Source organism: Coregonus clupeaformis, chromosome 3 (genome assembly GCF_020615455.1).
Source record: "Coregonus clupeaformis isolate EN_2021a chromosome 3, ASM2061545v1, whole genome shotgun sequence".
Lineage (NCBI taxonomy): Eukaryota > Metazoa > Chordata > Actinopteri > Salmoniformes > Salmonidae > Coregonus > Coregonus clupeaformis.
The window spans coordinates 7,326,527-7,347,855 of NC_059194.1; the positions used below are offsets into that span (position 1 = coordinate 7,326,527).

Below are 21,329 nucleotides of genomic sequence, written 5' to 3' on the forward strand. Positions count from 1 at the left end.
CTTGTTTGTAGGTGACCAAATACTTATTTTCCACCATAATTTGCAAATAATTTCATAAAAAATCCTACAATGTGATTTTCTGGAAAAAAATGTCTCAATTTGTCTGTCATCGTTGACGTGTACCTATGATGAAAATTACAGGCCTCTCTCATCTTTTTAAGTGGGAGAACTTGCACAATTGGTGGCTGACTAAATACTTTTTTTCCCCACTGTATCTAGTAACTCTAACCTGGTCCCCACGATACTATGACATGACATCATTACATTAAGTGTAGGAACTGCTTATCGTGTGTGTGTGTGTGTATGTAGCAGCAGGGTCGGGGGCAATTCCATTTAAATTCCAGCCAATTCAGAAAGTAAACCAAATTCAAATTCCAAATGTTCCTAATTAAAAAGTATTGAAGAGAATTGGAAATGGAATTTCAGTATACTTCCTGAATTGACTGGAATTTAAATGGAATTGACCCCAACCCTGGTAGCAAGTGCACTGTAACTACATTGTGTGTGTGTATTACATGAGTGTGATGTGTGTGTGTATACATTAGATGAGTGTGTAACTGAGTTGTGGTCTGCCTCCCCAGCGATCCGAGGCTTCTCTCCTCAACATAAGATCAATAGCTTTGCGGAGGCCAAGGGTCTGGACCGGATCAACGAGCGCATGCCCCCCCGCCGTGACGCCGTCAACAGTGTGGGCCTCTCCATGGGCCGCATGAATATGGAGGAGCCCAACGGCACCGACAACAACAGCAATATACAGGGATGATGCACACACACACATTTACACATAAACACTAATACACACTCTTAAACACACACTTAGATATAAAGTACATACCAACAAATACACACACTTGACTTACACACAAAGTAAAACACAGTTATGGTAAACACACACATACTTAGACATACACTTAAACAAGGATCATACAGAACACACAGTAAACATATAGACCTACTGTATACACTAATGGTACACACACCATCCTCCTCCCCCTACCCTGGCCTGTTGCTCCCCAGCCCACCTCTCTACCAGTGTGGCAAGACTGTGCCATGGATGGTTAAGGCCTCCTACGGACAAACTGTACTGCAGGTTCCATTACTACCTGGACACACACACTACTAGAGGCCCCTGACTTGACCACCTGACCACACCATACTACGGAACACTCTACTGGAAGTTCTGGAACATTCCAATGCAAAACAAAGAGCTAGTGTTCTGTTCTCATTGTGTAGTGGCTGGGTGACGGATGTTACCTTTCTGTTGTGTCGGGGAAGGGGAGGCATGTAGGTGAGAGATCGACGGGGGCTAAGGTGGCATGCGGGGGAGGGACTTTCAGTCCGTGATTTACAGTTTCCTCTTCTCATTTTAAAACAGGAAGTTGTGTCAGCCCTGTCAGTGGTTTACTTCATTCACTTTATTTTATAAGATAGCTAGATGGATAGGGAGATGGACTGGATGTTTGTCATGACGTCCGTGGGTTTATTTGTGTGTGTGCATTTGCGATTGTGTGCGTCTGTGCGGGTGAAATTTGAATGGCATGTTCATCTGCAAACATGGTAGTGCTATCGAACATGTTTTGCAACTAGTACTATATGATAATAACAGGACATTGAAATTAAACATATTATTTATTAACTTCAAGCAAAATACGATGTTGTCAGAAGGTTCAAAATGTAGTCTTATTACCTGAGTGTTGTCTCTCGATCTTATTTTATAAGCCAATATGCTCCACTGGCCAGTTAGCCAGCGCTGAGGTGGCACAGACAGTTCACAGTACACTCACTACACCCCAGGCAGATTGCCTCTAAAGTCAGATAAGCAAAACTGACCTTACATCAGTTTTAGGAGCAATGTCTGTCTATTCCACTCTTATGTTCTATTGCTACCAAGTCAGAGTTGATTTCCAAAACTGATCTTATTTCAATTTTAAGGGCAACTTTTTACTACTTTTACATATTCCACTTGCTGGGACTATCTACACTTTTATGTTCTATTGCTGCCAAGTCAATCTTATAAATAGAAAGCATAGAATGGACACCTGTATCAGAGATTGAAATGTACAAATAACTATGATAGATTGGCTGTTTTGTTGGCATGCAATCAGAATCAGCAATGAGTGAAGTCCGTTCTATGCATTCCATTTTTATGGTGTCCTCTTATATGCTGTCCAGTAGCCTATAACCTGAGTTGGCTGTACTGGAATAAGTCCCTATATATGCTATTTTGTTCTACTTTGAAAATGAAATGAAGTGTTTTTGGCTGAGTGTGAGCAGTGACTAACAGAAGGTTATTTATTTGTAAAGCATTTATAAATGCATCAGTGCATGCAGTTAAGTTATTTGATAATAATAATGTGAAATTCTATTTGTGCCGTGTTTCAGTATGGTAAGTTATTTTTCTCTTCTTGCTTCAAATTAACTAAGGGATAATATTTATTTTGTTAAAGAAACATTTTCCAGTTTTTATTTTATTTTGTGATTTAGGTTTTATTTCATTTTAGGTTTTTCATGACTGTATTATGAGTTAATGTATTGTTTTATTTTTATGCTGTACAGACTAGAAGTTTGTATGAGGTGCCATGCATTGTGACTCTATCTCTCCTCTCTTCTCTGTTGATGTACAGGAGTTGTTTTGAAACCTACACTCTTAGAAAAAAGGGTTCCAAAATGGTTCTTCGGTTGTCCCCATAGGAGAACACTTTTTGGTTCCAGGTAGAACCCTTTTTGGTTCCAAGGAGAACTCTTTTGGGTTCCATGTAGAACCCTCTGTGGAAAGGGTTCTAAATGGAATTCAGAAGGGTTCTACCTGGAACCAAAAAGGGTTCTTCAAAGGGTTCTCCTATGGGGACAGCCGAAGAACCCTTTTAGGTTCTAGATAACACCTTTTTTTCTAGGAGTGTACAATAGCGTGAATGAATGACCATACTATAAAGAGACACAGACTTACATTCAGGCAGCCAAAGCATGATTGCATGGTAAAAGCAGACACAGTTACAGAAGTTGTCTCTCACATTTGAAAGGAAAAGTGTATTCTCTAATCATAATTCTTAAATTATATTCTTGTTATTTAATATTATTATTATTATTATTCTATTTATAATTAACATTATTCTTAAGCTCTCTGCTGGTTGCTCTTGCATTTTGCTGATCCTTGTTTGGTCTCACTGTGCTTTATTTTGAGAGGTGAACTTACTGGAGACCTTGTACCATATAGTTTTTGCCATGGTTCTCTCTCTCGCTCTCGGACTCCCTTATCACACACACTGTAAGCATGCCCCATGGGACGAACCACTTTTTTTACTCTTGAATAAAATATGCATGAACCTTTGGCATACCTCTGTTTATAGCCTGTCTCACGTCAGAATTAGACGTTCATCCATGTTTCTCAAACGTCAAATTTCGAAGTTGTTCCAAATGTTTAAGGTTTCTATTGCTGGATTCGAACATGCGATCTTTCGAACCAGAGGCAATTTTGAAGTGTTTAAGGTTAAGTTTAGGCATTAACTCTGAATTTTTAAGGTTTCTATCGATGGATCTGAACATGCAACCTTCCGAACCAGAAGCAGATGCTTACGCATCCCCATCCAAAAATCCCTACCGAAACCTACTTGAAGGTAACAGCGTTTACTGTTGCCCCTAGTGGCCAGTATCCACGTCATCTTCCGACGTCCTCAGACATGGATGGACGTCGAATACTGACTTTTATCATGGGTGACCTGGCTGGTTTATTTCCTCCATTCAAAGACAAACACATACAGAAGTGCACGCACGTGCAGACACACACAACTGCACACACAAACACACACACACACAATCTTCCTGACATAATAGGGTTGGGGTCCAACACATCAAGGGGATACATTTCAATTTGATTCATGAATTTGCTTTTTTTTCTCTCAGGACTTTTGAGCAGATGTCATAGGGCAGGTACCCTAGCGGTTAGAGAGGCGAGCCAGCAACTGGAGGGTTGCCAGTCCGACGGGAAAACCTGCCGGGAAGTGAGCTGGCAGTATCAAATCCTAGATGCCATTGCTGCCATTGTGCCCTTGAGGAAGGCACTTAACCCCCACAACAACAGCTCCCCGGGCACCCAAAAACCTGTACATGTACTGTACAGTACCAGTCAAAAGTTTTGACACACCTACTCATTCAAGGGTTTTTCTTTATTTTTACTATTTTCTACATTGTTGAATAATAGTGAATACATCAAAACTATGAAATAACCAAAAAAGTGTTAAACAAATCAAAATATATATTTTTTTGAGATTCTTCAAAGTAGCCACCCCTTTGCCTTGATGACAGCTTTGCACACTCTTGGCATTCTCTCAACCCAGCTTTATTTTTATTTGTATGTTTTTATTCATAATTTTTAATTTTCATTAGTTTTATATTGATATTGTTATTTTTTTATAAATTTTTATTGTCCTATTTTCGTTTTTTTTTTTTTTTTTTTTTTTGGGGGGTGGGGTGGGGGGGGGTAGAAGGATTATTTTTATACTATCCCAGGTATTCCTTAAAGAGGTAGGGTTTCAAGTGTCTCGGGAAGGTGGTCAGTGACTCTGCTGTCCTTGCGTCGTGAGGGAGCTTGTTCCACCATTGGGGTGCCAGAGCAGCGAACAGTTTTGACTGGGCTGAGCGGGAACTGTGCTTCTGCAGAGGTAGGGGGACCAGCAGGCCAGAGGTGGAAGAACGCAATGCCCTCGTTTGGGTGTAGGGACTGATCAGAGCCTGAAGGTAAGGAGGTACCGTTCCCCTCACAGCTCCGTAGGCAAGCACCATGGTATTGTAGCAGATGCAAGCTTCAACTGGAAGCCAGTGGAGTGTGCGGAGGAGCGGGGTGACGTGAGAGAACTTGGGAAGGTTGAACACCAGACAGGCTGCAGCGTTCTGGATGAGTTGTAGGGGTTTAATGGCACAGGCAGGGATCCTGTGCCGCTTCCTGTGTAAGGTAGGGTCGTACTCTGCGAATGTTGTAGAGCATGAACCTACAGGATCGGGTCACCGCTTTGATGTTAGTGGAGAACGACAGGGTGTTGTCCAGGGTCACGCCAAGGTTCTTTGCACTCATGGAAGAGGACACAACGGAGTTGTCAACCATGATGGCGAGATCATGGGGCGGTCAGTCCTTCCCCGGGAGGAAGAGCAGCTCCGTCTTGCCAAGGTTCAGCTTGAGGTGGTGATCCGACATCCACACTGATATGTCTGCCAGACATGCAGAGATGCGATTCGCCACCTGGTTATCAGAAGGGGGAAAGGAGAAGATTAATTGTGTGTCGTCTGCGTAGCAATAATAGGAGAATTTATTTAGAATTCAAGGCACACTTAACGAGCATGGCTACCACAGCATTCTGCAGCGATACACCATCCCATCTGGTTTGCGCTTAGTGGGACTATCATTTGTTTTTCAACAGGACAATGAGGCTGTGTAAGGGCTCTTTGATCAATAAGGAGAGTGATGGAGTGCTGCATCAGATGACCTGGCCTCCACAATCACCCGACCTCAACCCAAATGAAATGGTTTGTGATGAGTTGGACCGCAGAGTGAAGGAAAAGCAGCCAACAAGTGCTCAGCATATGTGGGAAGCAACAGTCATTCCGCTACCTAAAAATAGTAAAGCCCCCTTTACTCGCACAAATAGCCCACCAATTAGCCTGTTACCAATCCTAAGTAAACTATTGGAAAAAATGTGTTTGACCAGATACAGTGCTATTTTACAGTAAACAAATTAACAACAAACTTTCAGCATGCTTATAGAGAAGGACATTCAACAAGCACAGCATTTACACAAATGACTGATGATTGGCTGAGATAAATTGATGATAAAAAGTGGGGGCTGTTTTGTTAGACTTCAGTGCGGCTTTTGACATCATCGATCATAGTCTGCTGCTGGAAAAACGTATGTGTTATGGCTTTACTCCACCTGCTATATTGTGGATACAGAGTTACCTGTCTAACAGAACACAGAGGGTGTTCTTTAATGGAAGCCTCTCCAAAATAATCCAGGTAGAATCAGGAATTCCCCAGGGCAGCTGTCTAGGTCCATTACTTTTTACAATCTTTACTAATGACATGCCACTGGCTTTGAGTAAAGCCAGAGTGTCTATGTATGTGGATGATTCAACATTACATGTCAGCTACTACAGCGACTGAAATGACTGCAACACTTAACAAAGAGTTGCAGTTAGTTTCAGAGTGAGTGGCAAGGAATAAGTTAGTCCTAAATGTTTCTAAAACTAAAAGCATTGTATTTGGGACAAATCATTTACTAAACCCTAAACCTCAACTAAATCTTGTAATAAATTGAGCAAGTTGAGGTGACTAAACTGCTTGGAGTAACCCTGGATTGTCATGGTCAAAACATATTGATACAACAGTAGCTAAAATGGGGAGCAGTATGTCCATAATAAGGCACTGCTCTACCTTCTTAACAGCACTATCAACAAGGCAGGTCCTACAGGCCCTAGTTTTGTCACACCTGGACTACTGTTCAGTCGTGTGGTCAGGTGCCACAAAGAAGGACATAGGAAAATTGCAATTGGCTCAGAATAATAATAATAATAATTATTATAATAATAATAATATTTATTAAATGGCATATTATATTATATATTATTATTATTTATATTATAATAATAATAATTATATATTATTATATAATATGCCATTTAGCAGACGCTTTTATCCAAAGCGACTTACAGTCATGTGTGCATAAATTTTTACGTATGGGTGGTCCCGGGGATCGAACCCACTACCCTAGTGTTACAAGCACCATGCTCTACCAATTGAGCTACAGAGGACCACGGCAAGGCAGCACGGCTGGCCCTTGGATGTACACAGAGAGCTAATATTAATATATATGTATGTCGATCGCTCCTGGCTCAAAGTGGAGGAGAGATTTACTTCATCACTACTTGTGTTTATGAGAGGTGTTGACATGTTGGGTGCACCGAGCTGTCTGTTTGAGCTACTGGCGCACAGCTCGGTCACCCATGCATACCCCACAAGACATGCCACCAGAGGTCTCTTCACAGTCCCCAAGTCCAGAACAGACTATGGGAGGTGCACAGAACTACATAGAGCAATGACTACATGGAACTCTATTCCACATCAAGTAACTGATGCAAGTAGTAAAATTAGATTAAAAAAACAGATAACAAAATACCTTATGGAACAGCGGGGACTGTGAAGCAACACAAACATATGCGCAGACAAATGCATTCACACACACGATAACATACGCACTATACACACACGTAAACATGGATTTTTGTACTGTAGATACAGTGGGGAGAACAAGTATTTGATACACTGCCGATTTTGCAGGTTTTCCTACTTACAAAGCATGTAGAGGTCTGTAATTTTTATCATAGGTACACTTCAACTGTGAGAGACGAAAATCACATTGTATGATTTTTAAGTAATTAATTTGCATTTTATTGCATGACATAAGTATTTGATACATCAGAAAAGCAGAACTTAATATTTGGTACAGAAACCTTTGTTTGCAATTACAGAGATCATACGTTTCCTGTAGGTCTTGACCAGGTTTGCACACACTGCAGCAGGGATTTTGGCCCCTCCTCCATACAGATCTTCTCCAGATCCTTCAGGTTTCGGGGCTGTTGCTGGGCAATACGGACTTTGTGCTCCCTCCAAAGATTTTCTATTGGGTTCAGGTCTGGAGACTGGCTAGGCCACTCCAGGACCTTGAGATGCTTCTTACGGAGCCACTCCTTAGTTGCCATGGCTGTGTGTTTCGGGTCGTTGTCATGCTGGAAGACCCAGCCACGACCCATCTTCAATGCTCTTACTGAGGGAAGGAGGTTGTTGGCCAAGATCTCGCGATACATGGCCCCATCCATCCTCCCCTCAATACGGTGCAGTCGTCCTGTCCCCTTTGCAGAAAAGCATCCCCAAAGAATGATGTTTCCACCTCCATGCTTCACGGTTGGGATGGTGTTCTTGGGGTTGTACTCATCCTTCTCCTTCCTCCAAAAACGGCGAGTGGAGTTTAGACCAAAAAGCTCTATTTTTGTCTCATCAGACATTTACATTTACATTTACATTTACATTTACGTCATTTATTGCACTACTTTGCTTTATCTTGGCCAGGTCGCAGTTGTAAATGAGAACCTGTTCTCAACTGGCTTACCTGGTTAAATAAAGGTTAAATAAAAAATAAAAAATAAATAAATTTAGCAGACGCTCTTATCCAGAGCGACTTACAAATTGGTGCATTCACCCTATAGCCAGTGGGTTAACCACTTTACATACTTTTTTTTTTTTTTTTTAAGGGGGGTAGAAGGATTACTTTATCCTATCCCAGGTATTCCTTAAAGAGGTGGGGTTTCAAATGTCTCCGGAAGGTGGTGAATGACTCCGCTGTCCTGGCGTCGTGAGGGAGCTTGTTCCACCATTGGGGTGCCAGAGCAGCGAACAGTTTTGACTGGGCTGAGCGGGAACTATGCTTCCGCAGAGGAAGGGAGCCAGCAGGCCAGAGGTGGATGAACGCAATGCCCTCGTTTGGGTGTAGGGACTGATCAGAGCCTGAAGGTACAGAGGTGCCGTTCCCCTCACAGCTCCATAGGCAAGCACCATGGTCTTGTAACAGATGCGAGCTTCAACTGGAAGCCAGTGGAGTGTGCGGAGGAGCGGGGTGACGTGAGAGAACTTGGGAAGGTTGAACACCAGACGGGCTGCGGCATTCTGGATGAGTTGTAGGGGTTTAATGGCACAGGCAGGGAGCCCAGCCAACAGCGAGTTGCAGTAATCCAGACGGGAGATGACAAGTGCCTGGATCAGGACCTGTGCCGCTTCCTGTGTAAGGCAGGGTCGTACTCTCCGAATGTTGTAGAGCATGAACCTGCAGGATCGGGTCACCGCCTTGATGTTAGCGGAGAACGACAGGGTGTTGTCCAGGGTCACGCCAAGGCTCTTCGCACTCTGGGAGGAGGACACAACGGAGTTGTCAACCGTGATGGCGAGATCATGGAACGGGCAGTCCTTCCCCGGGAGGAAGAGCAGCTCCGTCTTGCCAAGGTTCAGCTTGAGGTGGTGATCCGTCATCCATACTGATATGTCTGCCAGACATGCAGAGATGCGATTCGCCACCTGGTTATCAGAAGGGGAAAGGAGACCACATGACCTTCTCCCATTCCTCCTCTGGATCATCCAGATGGTCATTGGCAAACTTCAGACGGGACAAGCGCTGGCTTGAGCAGGGGGACCTTGCGTGCGCTGCAGGATTTTAATCCATGACGGCGTAGTGTGTTACTAATTGTTTTCTTTGAGACTGTGGTCCCAGCTCTCTTCAGGTCATTGACCAGGTCCTGCCCTGTAGTTCTGGGCTGATCCCTCACCTTCCTCATGATCATTGATGCCCCACGAGGTGAGATCTTGCATGGAGCCCCAGACCGAGGGTGATTGACCGTCATCTTGAACTTCTTCCATTTTCTAATAATTCCGCCAACAGTTGTTGCCTTCTCACCAAGATGCTTGCCTATTGTCCTGTAGCCCATCCCAGCCTTGTGCAGGTCTACAATTGTATCCCTGATGTCCTTACACAGCTCTCTGGTCTTGGCCATTGTGGAGAGGTTGGAGTCTGTTTGATTGAGTGTGTGGACAGGTGTCTTTTATACAGGTAACGAGTTCAAACAGGTGCAGTTAATACAGGTAATGAGTGGAGAACAGGAGGGCTTCTTAAAGAAAAACTAACAGGTCTGTGAGAGCTGGAATTCTTACTAGTTGGTAGGTGATCAAATACTTATGTCATGCAATAAAATGCAAATGAATTACTTAAAAATCATACAATGTGATTTTCTGGATTTTTGTTTTAGATTCCGTCTCTCACAGTTGAAGTGTACCTATGATACAAATTACAGACCTCTACATGCTTTGTAAGTAGGAAAACCTGCAAAATCGGCAGTGTATCAAATACTTGTTCTCCCCACTGTATGTGGTAGTGGTAGAGTAGGGGCCTGAGGGCACACAGTGTGTTGTGAAATCTGTGAATGTATTGAATGTTTTTTAAATTGTATGAACTGCCTTAAATTTGCTAGACCCCAGGAAGAGTAGCTGCTGACTTGGCAGCAGCTAATGGGGATCCATAACAAATACAAACTCCTTCAAGACTGTTGGAAAAGCATTCCAGGTGAAGCTGGTTGAGAGAATGCCAAGAGTGTGCAAAGCTGTCATCAAGGCAAAGTGTGGCTACTTTGAAGAATCTCAAATATAAAATATATTTTGATTTGTTTAACCCTTTTTTGGTTACTACATGATTCCATATGTGTTATTTCATAGTTTTGATGTCTTCACTATTATTCTACAAAGTAGAAAATAGTAAAAAATAAATAAAAATGAATGAGTAGGCGTGTCCAAATGTTTGACTGGTACTGTATGTGTATGTATGTTTGCCTTTCAGAGGGGTTGGGTTAAAATCAGAAGTCAAATTTCGGTTGGAACATATGTGCAATTGACCAATAAAGTTATCTTAATCTTAGGGGCGTCATTTCAGCTAAACCTAGGGTATGGCAAAGTGACAGGGGTTCCTCCAAGGATTTAAAATATGGTTTAAGCCCATTTAATGCATTTCAACAACATTTCTAAAAATTCTCAAATGCACTTTGGAGAAGAGCAAAAACAAGCTAAATTGACTCCAGCCATTATTGCCTTGTTGCTGTGGCTTCATTTACCTCAGTCAATAGAGGATTTAACATTCTACAAACAGGTCATACAACAATTAGCCTGCTACGCACTAGCTCTGCACCGGGATCAAAACTCTAGTTTAGTTTCATGTCAAGTCAAACAGCAGTTACATAGACAATGCCATCTACTACAGCTATTTTTAGCTACCTCTGCAATGTGTTGAGAAAAAGTCCTGCTGTTTCCTGCAGTTGCGTCGATGCGGCTCTCTACAGAGAGGAAGAGGCTAAGCGAGAGGTTTCACTATCGCCTAAATCTGACCAAAATAAGCCCAAAGTGTTTCTATGGGCTTATTTTGGACCTAAACTTGTCGCTTGCCTTCCTGTCTTTGGGAAGACTCCCATTATTAGGGCGGAGACATAAACATTTTGTCATTATATATAGATCTCTGCTCTCCATAAAGCCAGCCAGTTGCCAGCCACACAAACAGCCTTCCCTCCCACTCCCAGGTGTCCGCATGATCCTAAAATCAGACCAGCTGACACCCCCTAAACTGCATTTGCCTTTTAATCGTGATTGGAATGATTTTAGTTGCCTATTTTAAATGGTTTGTGTTGAGCTAGGGTATGGCCATACCCAATTGACGCCCCTGCTTAATCTTAATCTCATATGTAGGCTACCCTGGCCAGAAGTCCACAAACGGATAGGTACTGTATTTGCAGTGCTGTGCATTGCAGCGTTGTGCTGTGCTGTGTAATAAGACCTTTATAAGGTTTGAGTGGACTGGAGAGAGGTGGGAACTGACTGAAACGTGTTAAATCACCTCCCCAACAGGTTATCATAAGAACACATACTGTATGGTTCATAGAGAACTGGCAGCTGTATCAGTATATTTAAACAGGGATAAGTCTGGTTATAAAAACCTCCTACACTAACACCCGTGCCTCTTCCTCCACTCCCTGTTCCACTACTGTTTCCTATTACAGTAAGTCAACACCTCTGTGTGGAATTTGTTTGCAGCAAGTTGTATACCTCTCTATCTTTCTTTATCACTCTTTATCTAGCTCTATTGGTCTTTATCTCTCATTGTGTGGGATATATTTCTGCACTGCCACTCTTGTAAAACTGAAACTGAAACTATTACCCACGTTTGTATAACACAAAGGGAAAGGGGGAGAGAGAACAGTGGAAGAGGAGGGGAGAGGTGTTAGCACTGATTTATAATCTCTATTCATCTGATTTTCTATCAACACACATCTATTTTAATCTCTGTCATTCTGGGATTGTCTCTGTTGTTCTGTGTTCTAGAACTGGGATCACTCCAAACAGAAGAAAGGTAAGCCTCCGCAGATTAGCTACATCATCAGAATAAATAAATAATAATAATTCTGCATTTAAACTGAACCTTCAAATGAATGAATAATAGTGTCTAGATCTGAATATAGGATAACAATTCCCTCATTGAGATATGTATTTATTGTGTATAAATGAATGAATCAGTGATAGTCTCCAGCTGTAATATGTGGTGTGAGAATGTAGTCATGGAGATTATGTATGTATTGTGGGATGTTTTCACTACTCTGAAGTGCATGGGTAACATCAGGGCACCATTTAATAGTGTATAGGTTTTACTGGACTATAATTCTTATTCCCTTCAATCTAATTCTAATCTAAAGATGGTCCTCTCCCTTTCTGCTATATATAATACAAATCAAATTAGGGTTTCTCTTAAAGGGATACTTCGGGATTTTGGCAATGAGTTCCTTTATCTACTTCCCCAGAGTCAGATGGACTTGTGAATGAATTGATAATTTGCTTTTTTTAAACAGATGTCATATGGCAGACAGCCTAGCGGTTAGAGACAGCCTAGCGGTTAGAGAGACAAGCAAGTTAGAGGAAGTTAAAGGTAGTTTTACAAGCCAATGCTAACTAGCGTTAGTGCAATGACTGGAATTCTATGGGTGTCATTGCACTAATGCTAGTTAGCATTGGCTTGTGAAACTACTGTACCTCTAACTTCCTTCATACTGGACACAGAGACATAAAAATGGTATCCACGAGTTAATCTGAGTCTGGCAAGTAGATAAAGGGCCTCATTGCCAAAATCCCGAAGTATTCCTTTAAGTAGATTAGCCATATTATTTTATGACTGTAAGTCGCTTTGGATAAAAGCGTCTGCTAAATTGCATATTATTATTATTATTATTATTATTATTATTATTATTATTATTATTATTATTATTAATGATAGTCAGATTCCCAGTCTTCCCCCATGCAAGCATGCACTGGCCAATTGTAGGAATTGCTCCCATGTAGTTGACTTTAGGACTAAAAGATCATCAGGCTTTCCATTGTGTAGTAGTGTGAGAATGTGTCTTTGATTCCTATGCCAACATTGCACAATACTGGACTATGAAAAGATAAACAATGTGCTCGACTCCACTTTATATCAACTTAAATCAGGTGCTGGATCCTGGTATATAATCCAAAGAACAGTAATGGGACAGCGCTCCGGTAAATAAACTGAAATTGACATACAGTATGAGCCCTTCTTCAGTGTGCAAGGCAATGTCAATCAATGTCACAACAAGAACTCACACCGGTGGGCATAATTCTAAATTCCCAGTCAGTATTGGCCCAATCAAGAGATCCCAGCAGAGAGAGCTGTGGGGGAAACATGACAATCTAATAAAGATACATAGACACACAATACAATTACATTAAGATGCCATTACCAAAGTGTTTGGCCTATTGATAACATACTACAAACAACAAGAAAAATAACATTCCTCATTAAGGCCTGCTGGGGCAAGCGTGCACATGCGGTCTTTCCAATATGTCTCTCTTTGGAGAAGTAATTTATCCCTATCTCCTCCCCTACCTGGCCTTCACAAATTCAATGCCCATATAACGTAGGCCACTTAGTTCATGATTATGGCTGTTGAAATGTCTGGCAACACCTTTTAAGAAGTTGTAAAAATGACAAAAGGAACAGGTGTTTACTGATTATTTTTATGTTATATTCCCTCATACTAAGTCATGGTCCTGTTATGTCTGTTCCTCAGATTCAGCAGTTGGGAGAGGAGGATTGTCTGGTCCCTCAGCCTCGTGGGAGTCTACCCAAAGCCTGTGCAATAGGATTGACCACCGTGGTGACGACGGCCATCTTGGTTTTGGAGCCTGAGGGCTTCTTCAGACACGTTGCCGCAGCGATACTCATCCTGACTGTGGGGCCCTCGCTGCACGGAGTGTTTCTTCTCTCAGAGGAATGTCTGCATCATGCAATTACCAGGTGAGGCAACTTAACTTCCATACTCACAGTCATACTCATACTCACAAAACATGGTAGCCAAATAAATAGATTGATATTTACATGTTACCTGCCTCCCTCTCTACCTCTCTCTCTCTACCTCTCCCTCTCTCCTTCTCTCACCCATCTATTTACCCAGGTACCGTGGTAGGAGGCTGGGTCAGATGGTGACAGCCTGTGTGGGTGTGTGTACTCTCCTGGGTGTGGAGTTGGCAGTGCTGCTGTTTGGCCTGACCGAGCCCCAGCCCTGGAGGGACCAGTTGAGCATGGTGATCTTGGCCTGTGGCCTCTACCCTCTACTCAAAACCTTGGGAGTACTGGTGAGATAACAAGAGCCTGATCTGGAACTCTCACACACAGTATGAACCAACACAGTACCCTGTGTGTCTCCAGCAGGATGGGGGCGAATTCCATTTAAATTCCAGTAAATTCAGGAAGTACCCTGAAATTCCAATTCCAATTCCAATTATTTTCAATGCTTTACAATGAGGAAAATGTGGAATTGGTATTAGTTTTACTGTCTGAATTGACTTTGAATTGAAATGGAATTGACCCCAACCCTGCTCTCTAGGATGAGTTTTAATCATCAGTCTGGTGTGGATCTCCAAACCCTCTCCTTTATGCCACTAATAACATAGTTTAGCTTCCTAAAGCCAATGATACTGAACGAGACTGTAGCTTATATGCTGCTGTAAAATGCTGACTGTGTGGTAGTGTGATTCTTGATTGATTCTTGTGGTTTTTGATTGCTCATCGTGGTTGTGGTTTCAGTAAGTCCCCTGAAACCCCCCAAAAGGAGACCCAAACCTCCTTCCATTAGTTATCAGAAGTCACATTGACTTCAGTAGGCAGCAAATACAGCATTCAGCTTTAATCTTGTTGTGGTTAATTTCTTCAGAAAATCATGATTCCTGAAAATGTCAAAGGAAACTAGTTTTTTCTTCCCTAAATCACCACAGAGTGAACCTGGAAAGAGCCGTGTATCCAATGAGGTTTAAGACAATGTTCATGCAGTCTTAAGTCCCTGGGTAGGCCCATTTAGGAACCCTGAGGTTTTCTGACACCCACACACAAACTCCCACACACAAAGCTCGGATAATATTCATAACAGTAATTCCGATCTTTTTATACCAGATTACCTGCATGTCTGTCTCTTGGCCTGTGAGTAATTCTGGTTATTTTCCGGTTGTTGTTTCTCTCTCCCATGTCCAGGGTCTGTCTGAAGTGGAGGTGTCAGAGATCTGTGAGAAGAAGAAGGTGAACGTGGCTCATGGCCTGGCTTGGTCTTTCCACCTGGGCTACCTCAACCTGGTTCTGCCTTGTTAGTAGACTACCATTAGCTCACACACACAAAGAAAATAATAACCTCTGGATTTGATGTTGATTAATCACAACGAACACAGTCAGAGAGAAGGCTGGACTTATCTTTACAGGGCCATTTATATAAGCGTTTTCTGTAGCCTAACAAAAGCTATATCATGTCAGCTGTGTGTATTTGTTTATCTGTGTTTCTGTGGTAGGGTTGGAGGTTTCTATCGCATAATTCCGTGCCTTAATTATGGCAGGTCCGTTTGAGACCAGGGGTTCCAGAAAGCTCCTCATCCTCCTCCCTCTCAACGCCAACATCGCTCACAAGCTGGAGGACGAGGACACCAACATCTGTTTCCATGACAACCTCCCTAACACAGAGATCAACAGGGCAGGGATCAGGGGGCTTGTCTACAAACACAGTGTGTACAGCCTATTGGATGAGAACAGACAGGCTGGAACCGGTGTAGCTCAGTTGGCATTGCATGGTGTTTGCAACGCCAGGGTTGTGGGTTTGATTCCCACGGGGGGCCAGTATGAAAAAATTAAATAAAAATGTATGCACTCACTAACTGTAAGTCGCTCTAGATATGAGCATCTGCTAAATATGTAAAATGATTACGTTATGGTCAGCCACCTTCTCAGACACTATCCCAAAGTGAAATGCATCACACTGGCACCACCATGTGGTCAAATTTGTGAATCAACAGTGAGTGATTAAGAAGCTCTGGAAAATACAAAAAGAATGTGGAAAAGCCCAACAGTTGCGCCGCTGTGGACATTCTATAAACCTGTTTGCAGAATATATATATATATTTTTTTCTTAATCTCAGTATTCCCTGTTTGTGTGTGTGTGTGTCTGTAGGTCCATCACTGTGTTGTGGAGTATGCCACCCCTCTGCTGACACTGTATAAGATGTCTCAGGAGAGCAGTGCAGGAGAGCAGCCCAGCGTCGTCCAGGGTATGGGAGGGAATGGCCGGCAGGGATGTAGCTCAGTTGGTAGAGCATGGCGTTTGCAACGCCAGGGTTGTGGGTTCGATTCCCACGGGGGGCCAGTATGAAAAAATAATGTATGCACTCACTAACTGTAAGTCGCTCTGGATAAGAGCGTCTGCTAAATGACTAAAATGTAAATGTATTTTTACTTAAGTACTTTACACCACTGTATATGGGGCATATAACAATCTCAGCTCTGTAGATTATGCTGCGAAGAGACAGAATTACTAAATCATTTATTCTGGTACTGCCCCTATAACTGGTCACAGGTTCTGAAATGGTTAAAAAAACATTCACTTAAAATTAACCTTACAAATAGCAGTGTTGGGCGATTTGGAAAACCATAGTCAGTCAATAAATAATATAATAATACTCGTAGGAAAGGTTTTCATCTTTAGCTCACAATCTGTGGATACTATACGACTAGAAAGGTTCAAAATGTATGTAAAACATCACTGCACAATTAAAAAATATATGGCACATGGAAACCAAACGAGGGTGGTCTATGGTGATAGGTGGATTGGGCTGAGAGTGGCTGAGGGGTGGGATTAAAGAGTTTATGTTTGGTAATGTATTATTGTTATGTGATTGCTTTATATAAAAGTGCCATGTATGTAAAATGTGTATGTAAAATATGTATGCAAAATGTATATGTAAAATGTCTATGTAAAATGTATGTATATGTAGCAGAAAAGCTGTAAAAAACATACAAGATATGTGTCCTCCGAAGAGGGTGGTGGTGGATGGGTTAGTAAAAATAAATAAAGGTAATGGTCCCGCGTTAGCGGAGACTTCATTCACAGGCAACGCTGCATATGTCTGCTCAATCGGATATTACCTTTCAATTTCTATAGCGCAATCTGCAACGCTTCAGCGATACAGACTGAATAGAGCCCATAGTCTAAACAGCAACACATTACCTGGTGATAGACCATGCCGGAGCTAGCAAGCAGGTGACTGAGACTGGGACTGGTCTGGGTGTTCTGGACTGACTTTGAGGAATAGATATAAGCAGTTTCAGAGTTTCTCAACCACTGAATATGCTTGGTGGATAGACCGTTGTGATAGAAATAGGGCACATCAGTGATACAGTGGGGAAAAAAAAGTATTTAGTCAGCCACCAATTGTGCATGTTCTCCCACTTAAAAAGATGAGAGAGGCCTGTAATTTTCATCATAGGTACACGTCAACTATGACAGACACACTGAGCCAAAAAAATCCAGAAAATCACATTGTAGGATTTTTTATGAATTTATTTGCAAATTATGGTGGAAAATAAGTATTTGGTCACCTACAAACAAGCAAGATTTCTGGCTCTCATAGACCTGTAACTTCTTATTTAAGAGGCTCCTCTGTCCCCCACTCGTTATCAGTATAAAAGACACCTGTCCACTACCTCAAACAGTCACACTCCAAACTTCACTATGGCCAAGACCAAAGAGCTGTCAAAGGACACCAGAAACAAAATTGTAGACCTGCACCAGGCTGGGAAGACTGAATCTGCAATAGGTAAGCAGCTTGGTTTGAAGAAATGAACTGTGGGAGCAATTATTAGGAAATGGAAGACATACAAGACCACTGATAATCTCCCTCGATCTGGGGCTCCACGCAAGATCTCACCCCGTGGGGTCAAAATGATCACAAGAGCGGTGAGCAAAAATCCCAGAACCACACGGGGGGACCTAGTGAATGACCTACAGAGAGCTGGGACCAAAGTAACAAAGCCTACCATCAGTAACACACTACGCCGCCAGGGACTCAAATCCTGCAGTGCCAGACGTGTCCCCCCTGCTTAAGCCAGTACATGTCCAGGCCCGTCTGAAGTTTGCTAGAGTGCATTTGGATGATCCAGAAGAGGATTGGGAGAATGTCATATGGTCAGATGAAACCAAAATAGAACTTTTTGGTAAAAACTCAACTCAGTCGTGTTTGGAGGACAAAGAATGCTGAGTTGCATCCAAAGAACACCATACCTACTGTGAAGCATGGGGGTGGAAACATCATGCTTTGGGGCTGTTTTTCTGCAAAGGGACCAGGACGACTGATCCGTGTAAAGGAAAGAATGAATGGGGCCATGTATCGTGAGATTTTGAGTGAAAACCTCCTTCCATCAGCAAGGGCATTGAAGATGAAACGTGGCTGGGTCTTTCAGCATGACAATGATCCCAAACACACCGCCCGGGCAACGAAGGAGTGGCTTCGTAAGAAGCATTTCAAGGTCCTGGAGTGGCCTAGCCAGTCTCCAGATCTCAACCCCATAGAAAATCTTTGGAGGGTGTTGAAAGTCCGTGTTGCCCAGCGACAGCCCCAAAACATCACTGCTCTAGAGGAGATCTGCATGGAGGAATGGGCCAAAATACCAGCAACAGTGTGTGAAAACCTTGTGAAGACTTACAGAAAACGTTTGACCTGTGTCATTGCCAACAAAAGGTATATAACAAAGATTTGAGAAACTTTTGTTATTAACCAAATACTTATTTTCCACCATAATTTGCAAATAAATTCATTAAAAATCCTACAATGTGATTTTCTGGATTTTTTTTTCTCATTTTGTCTGTCATAGTTGACATGTACCTATGATGAAAATTACAGGCCTCTCTCATCTTTTTAAGTGGGAGAACATGCACAATTGGTGGCTGACTAAATACTTTTTTCCCCCACCGAACATGGTAGAGTAGCATTTTATTAATTTACTTGATTAGGTAAATCAGCTGAGAACCTGTGAATACATGTTCTCAATCTGATGAGGAAGCTGATATCTGTGAGCGAACACACACAAACATAGACGCACACACACAAACACATGGAAAATGCAAGCAGAGTGGCTGTCTGCATCAGCCAAGCTAGAAACAGTGGTAAGCCCCACAGACCAACACATTATGTAGTTTCCCTTCACTTCCATAGAAAAATAGTAAACACCCTCTTTCCTGTTCTGACGTCATAATGATAGCCAGATCCTCACATGATCTGGGCAGGGCTGAAGATGATAGGCTGGTGTACAGGTGGAGTCACAAAAGGGGAAAAGTCCCTTTCTGTGACTCATAACTGACCCATTTTTTATTTGATTTATTTCACCTTTATTTAACCAGGTAAGCCAGTTGAGAACAAGTTCTCATTTACAACTGCGACCTGGCCCATAACTGAACACTTTTACTGTCAGACTCCTTCCTGGGGCACAGGTCCAGCCATAGATTTTCAATAGGTCCAACATCTGAGCTTAAAAATTGCACATATGTCTATATATAGTGCGAGACTTGTTTTTTAAATTTCCAATACACACAAGGCCTGTGTGTTAAAGAGTGGCATGGTGAGAAAACATTGACACTTCCAGATACTCATTCATTTCATTCTGAAACACTTGTGTGAGTGTAGAAAGGGCCCAGGGGGAGAGGGAAACAGAAAGGGCCCAGGGGGAGAGGGAAACAGAAAGGGCCCAGGGGGAGAGGGAAACAGTAGGGCCCAGGGGGAGAGGGAAACAGAAAGGGCCCAGGGGGAGAGGGAAACAGAAAGGGCCCAGGGGGAGAGGGAAACAGAAGGGCCCAGGGGGAGAAGGAAACAGAAAGGGCCCAGGGGAGAGGGAAACAGAAAGGACTCAGGGGGAGAGGGAAACAGAAAGGGCCCAGGGGGAGAGGGAAACAGAAAGGGCCCAGGGGGAGAAGGAAACAGAAAGGACCCAGGGGAAGAGGGAAACAGAAAGGGCCCATGGGGAGAGGGAAACAGAAAGGGCCCAGGGGGAGAAGGAAACAGAAAGGGCCCAGGGGGGAGAGGAAAACAGAAAGGGCCCAGGGGGAGAAGGAAACAGAAAGGACCCAGGGGAGAGGGAAACAGAAAGGGCCCAGGGGGAGAGGGAAATAGAAAGGTCCCAGGGGGAGAGGGAAACAGAAGGGCCCAGGGGGAGAAGGAAACAGAAAGGACCCAGGGGAAGAGGGAAACAGAAAGGGCCCATGGGGAGAGGGAAACAGAAAGGGCCCAGGGGGAGAAGGAAACAGAAAGGGCCCAGGGGGAGAGGAAAACAGAAAGGGCCCAGGGGGAGAAGGAAACAGAAAGGACCCAGGGGAGAGGGAAACAGAAAGGGCCCAGGGGGAGAGGGAAATAGAAAGGTCCCAGGGGGAGAGGGAAACAGAAGGGCCCAGGGGGAGAAGGAAACAGAAAGGGCCCAGGGAGAGAGGGAAACAGAAAGGACTCAGGGGGAGAGGGAAACAGAAAGGGCCCAGGGGGAGAGGGAAACATAAGGGCCCAAGGGAGAGGGAAACAGAAAGGGCCCAGGGGGAGAGGGAAACAGAAAGGGCCCAGGGAGAGAGGGAAACAGAAAGGACCCAGGGGGAGAGGGAAACAGAAAGGGCCCAGGGGGAGAGGGAAACATAAGGGCCCAAGGGAGAGGGAAACAGAAAGGGCCCAGGGGGAGAGGGAAACAGAAAGGTCCCAGGGGGAGAGGGAAACTGAAGGGCCCAGGGGGAGAGGGAAACAGAATGGGCCCAGGGGGAGAGGGAAACAGAAAGGAGAGCAGGAAGGAAGTCTCCAAGGTTCAGGGGAAATCCACTTCCTGCCTGGTCAGTGAGTTTCAGGCCATGTGATGTGATATACCTGTGACTCAGCCCAGGTAAGGCTTGTGTTTAGCTGGGCTGGCCTTGTCTAGACTGCAAGCACAGGCAGGGAACAGAACAGTGAGTGTTTTCCAGTGTATTCCAGAACCTACAGGTGACATATTTATGAAAGGATTAATCAAATGGGAATCAAGACAACCATCGACAATATCCAATAAATCATGTTTAGGGGGCTATTGAACGAAAGCCTACCTTTTTAGGCCTAAATTAGCTATCCATAATTCTGTAATCAGTTGAAAAGACATTATGAGATCAGAAAAATAAATGTATGTTTAGAACAAAATAAAACAATTTGTTCTAAATATGAGTAAATGTTTATTTTGATTTTCTTGATAACCTAACAATAAACCTGCTTAATAACATTAATTGCACAGAAGACAGAATACTGGATAAAACAGGTCATAGTCAGTTTTGAGTAGCTAGCCAGTGCAATGTCTAGGCATGTTGCGTGAGGCTGATTCAATCTC

The 21,329-nt window shown here is 43.1% G+C and overlaps 1 protein-coding gene and 1 pseudogene across 3 annotated transcripts in view; both read left to right on the plus strand.

Annotated features, from left to right (window-relative positions):
• The window catches only part of LOC121539826 (serine/threonine-protein phosphatase 2B catalytic subunit alpha isoform), a 49,771-nt gene extending 47,332 nt beyond the window's left edge, over nt 1–2,439 (plus strand). For all 3 annotated transcript variants that reach the window (XM_041848490.2, XM_045207084.1, XM_045207086.1), the window contains exon 14: nt 582–2,439. In XM_041848490.2, the coding sequence (XP_041704424.1) occupies nt 582–763 (182 nt within the window). In that variant the 3' untranslated portion in view covers nt 764–2,439. The remainder of the gene's footprint in view (nt 1–581) is intronic.
• On the plus strand, nt 968–20,862 carry LOC121538080 (annotated as a pseudogene).
• Nucleotides 20,863–21,329: the final 467 nt, after the last annotated feature.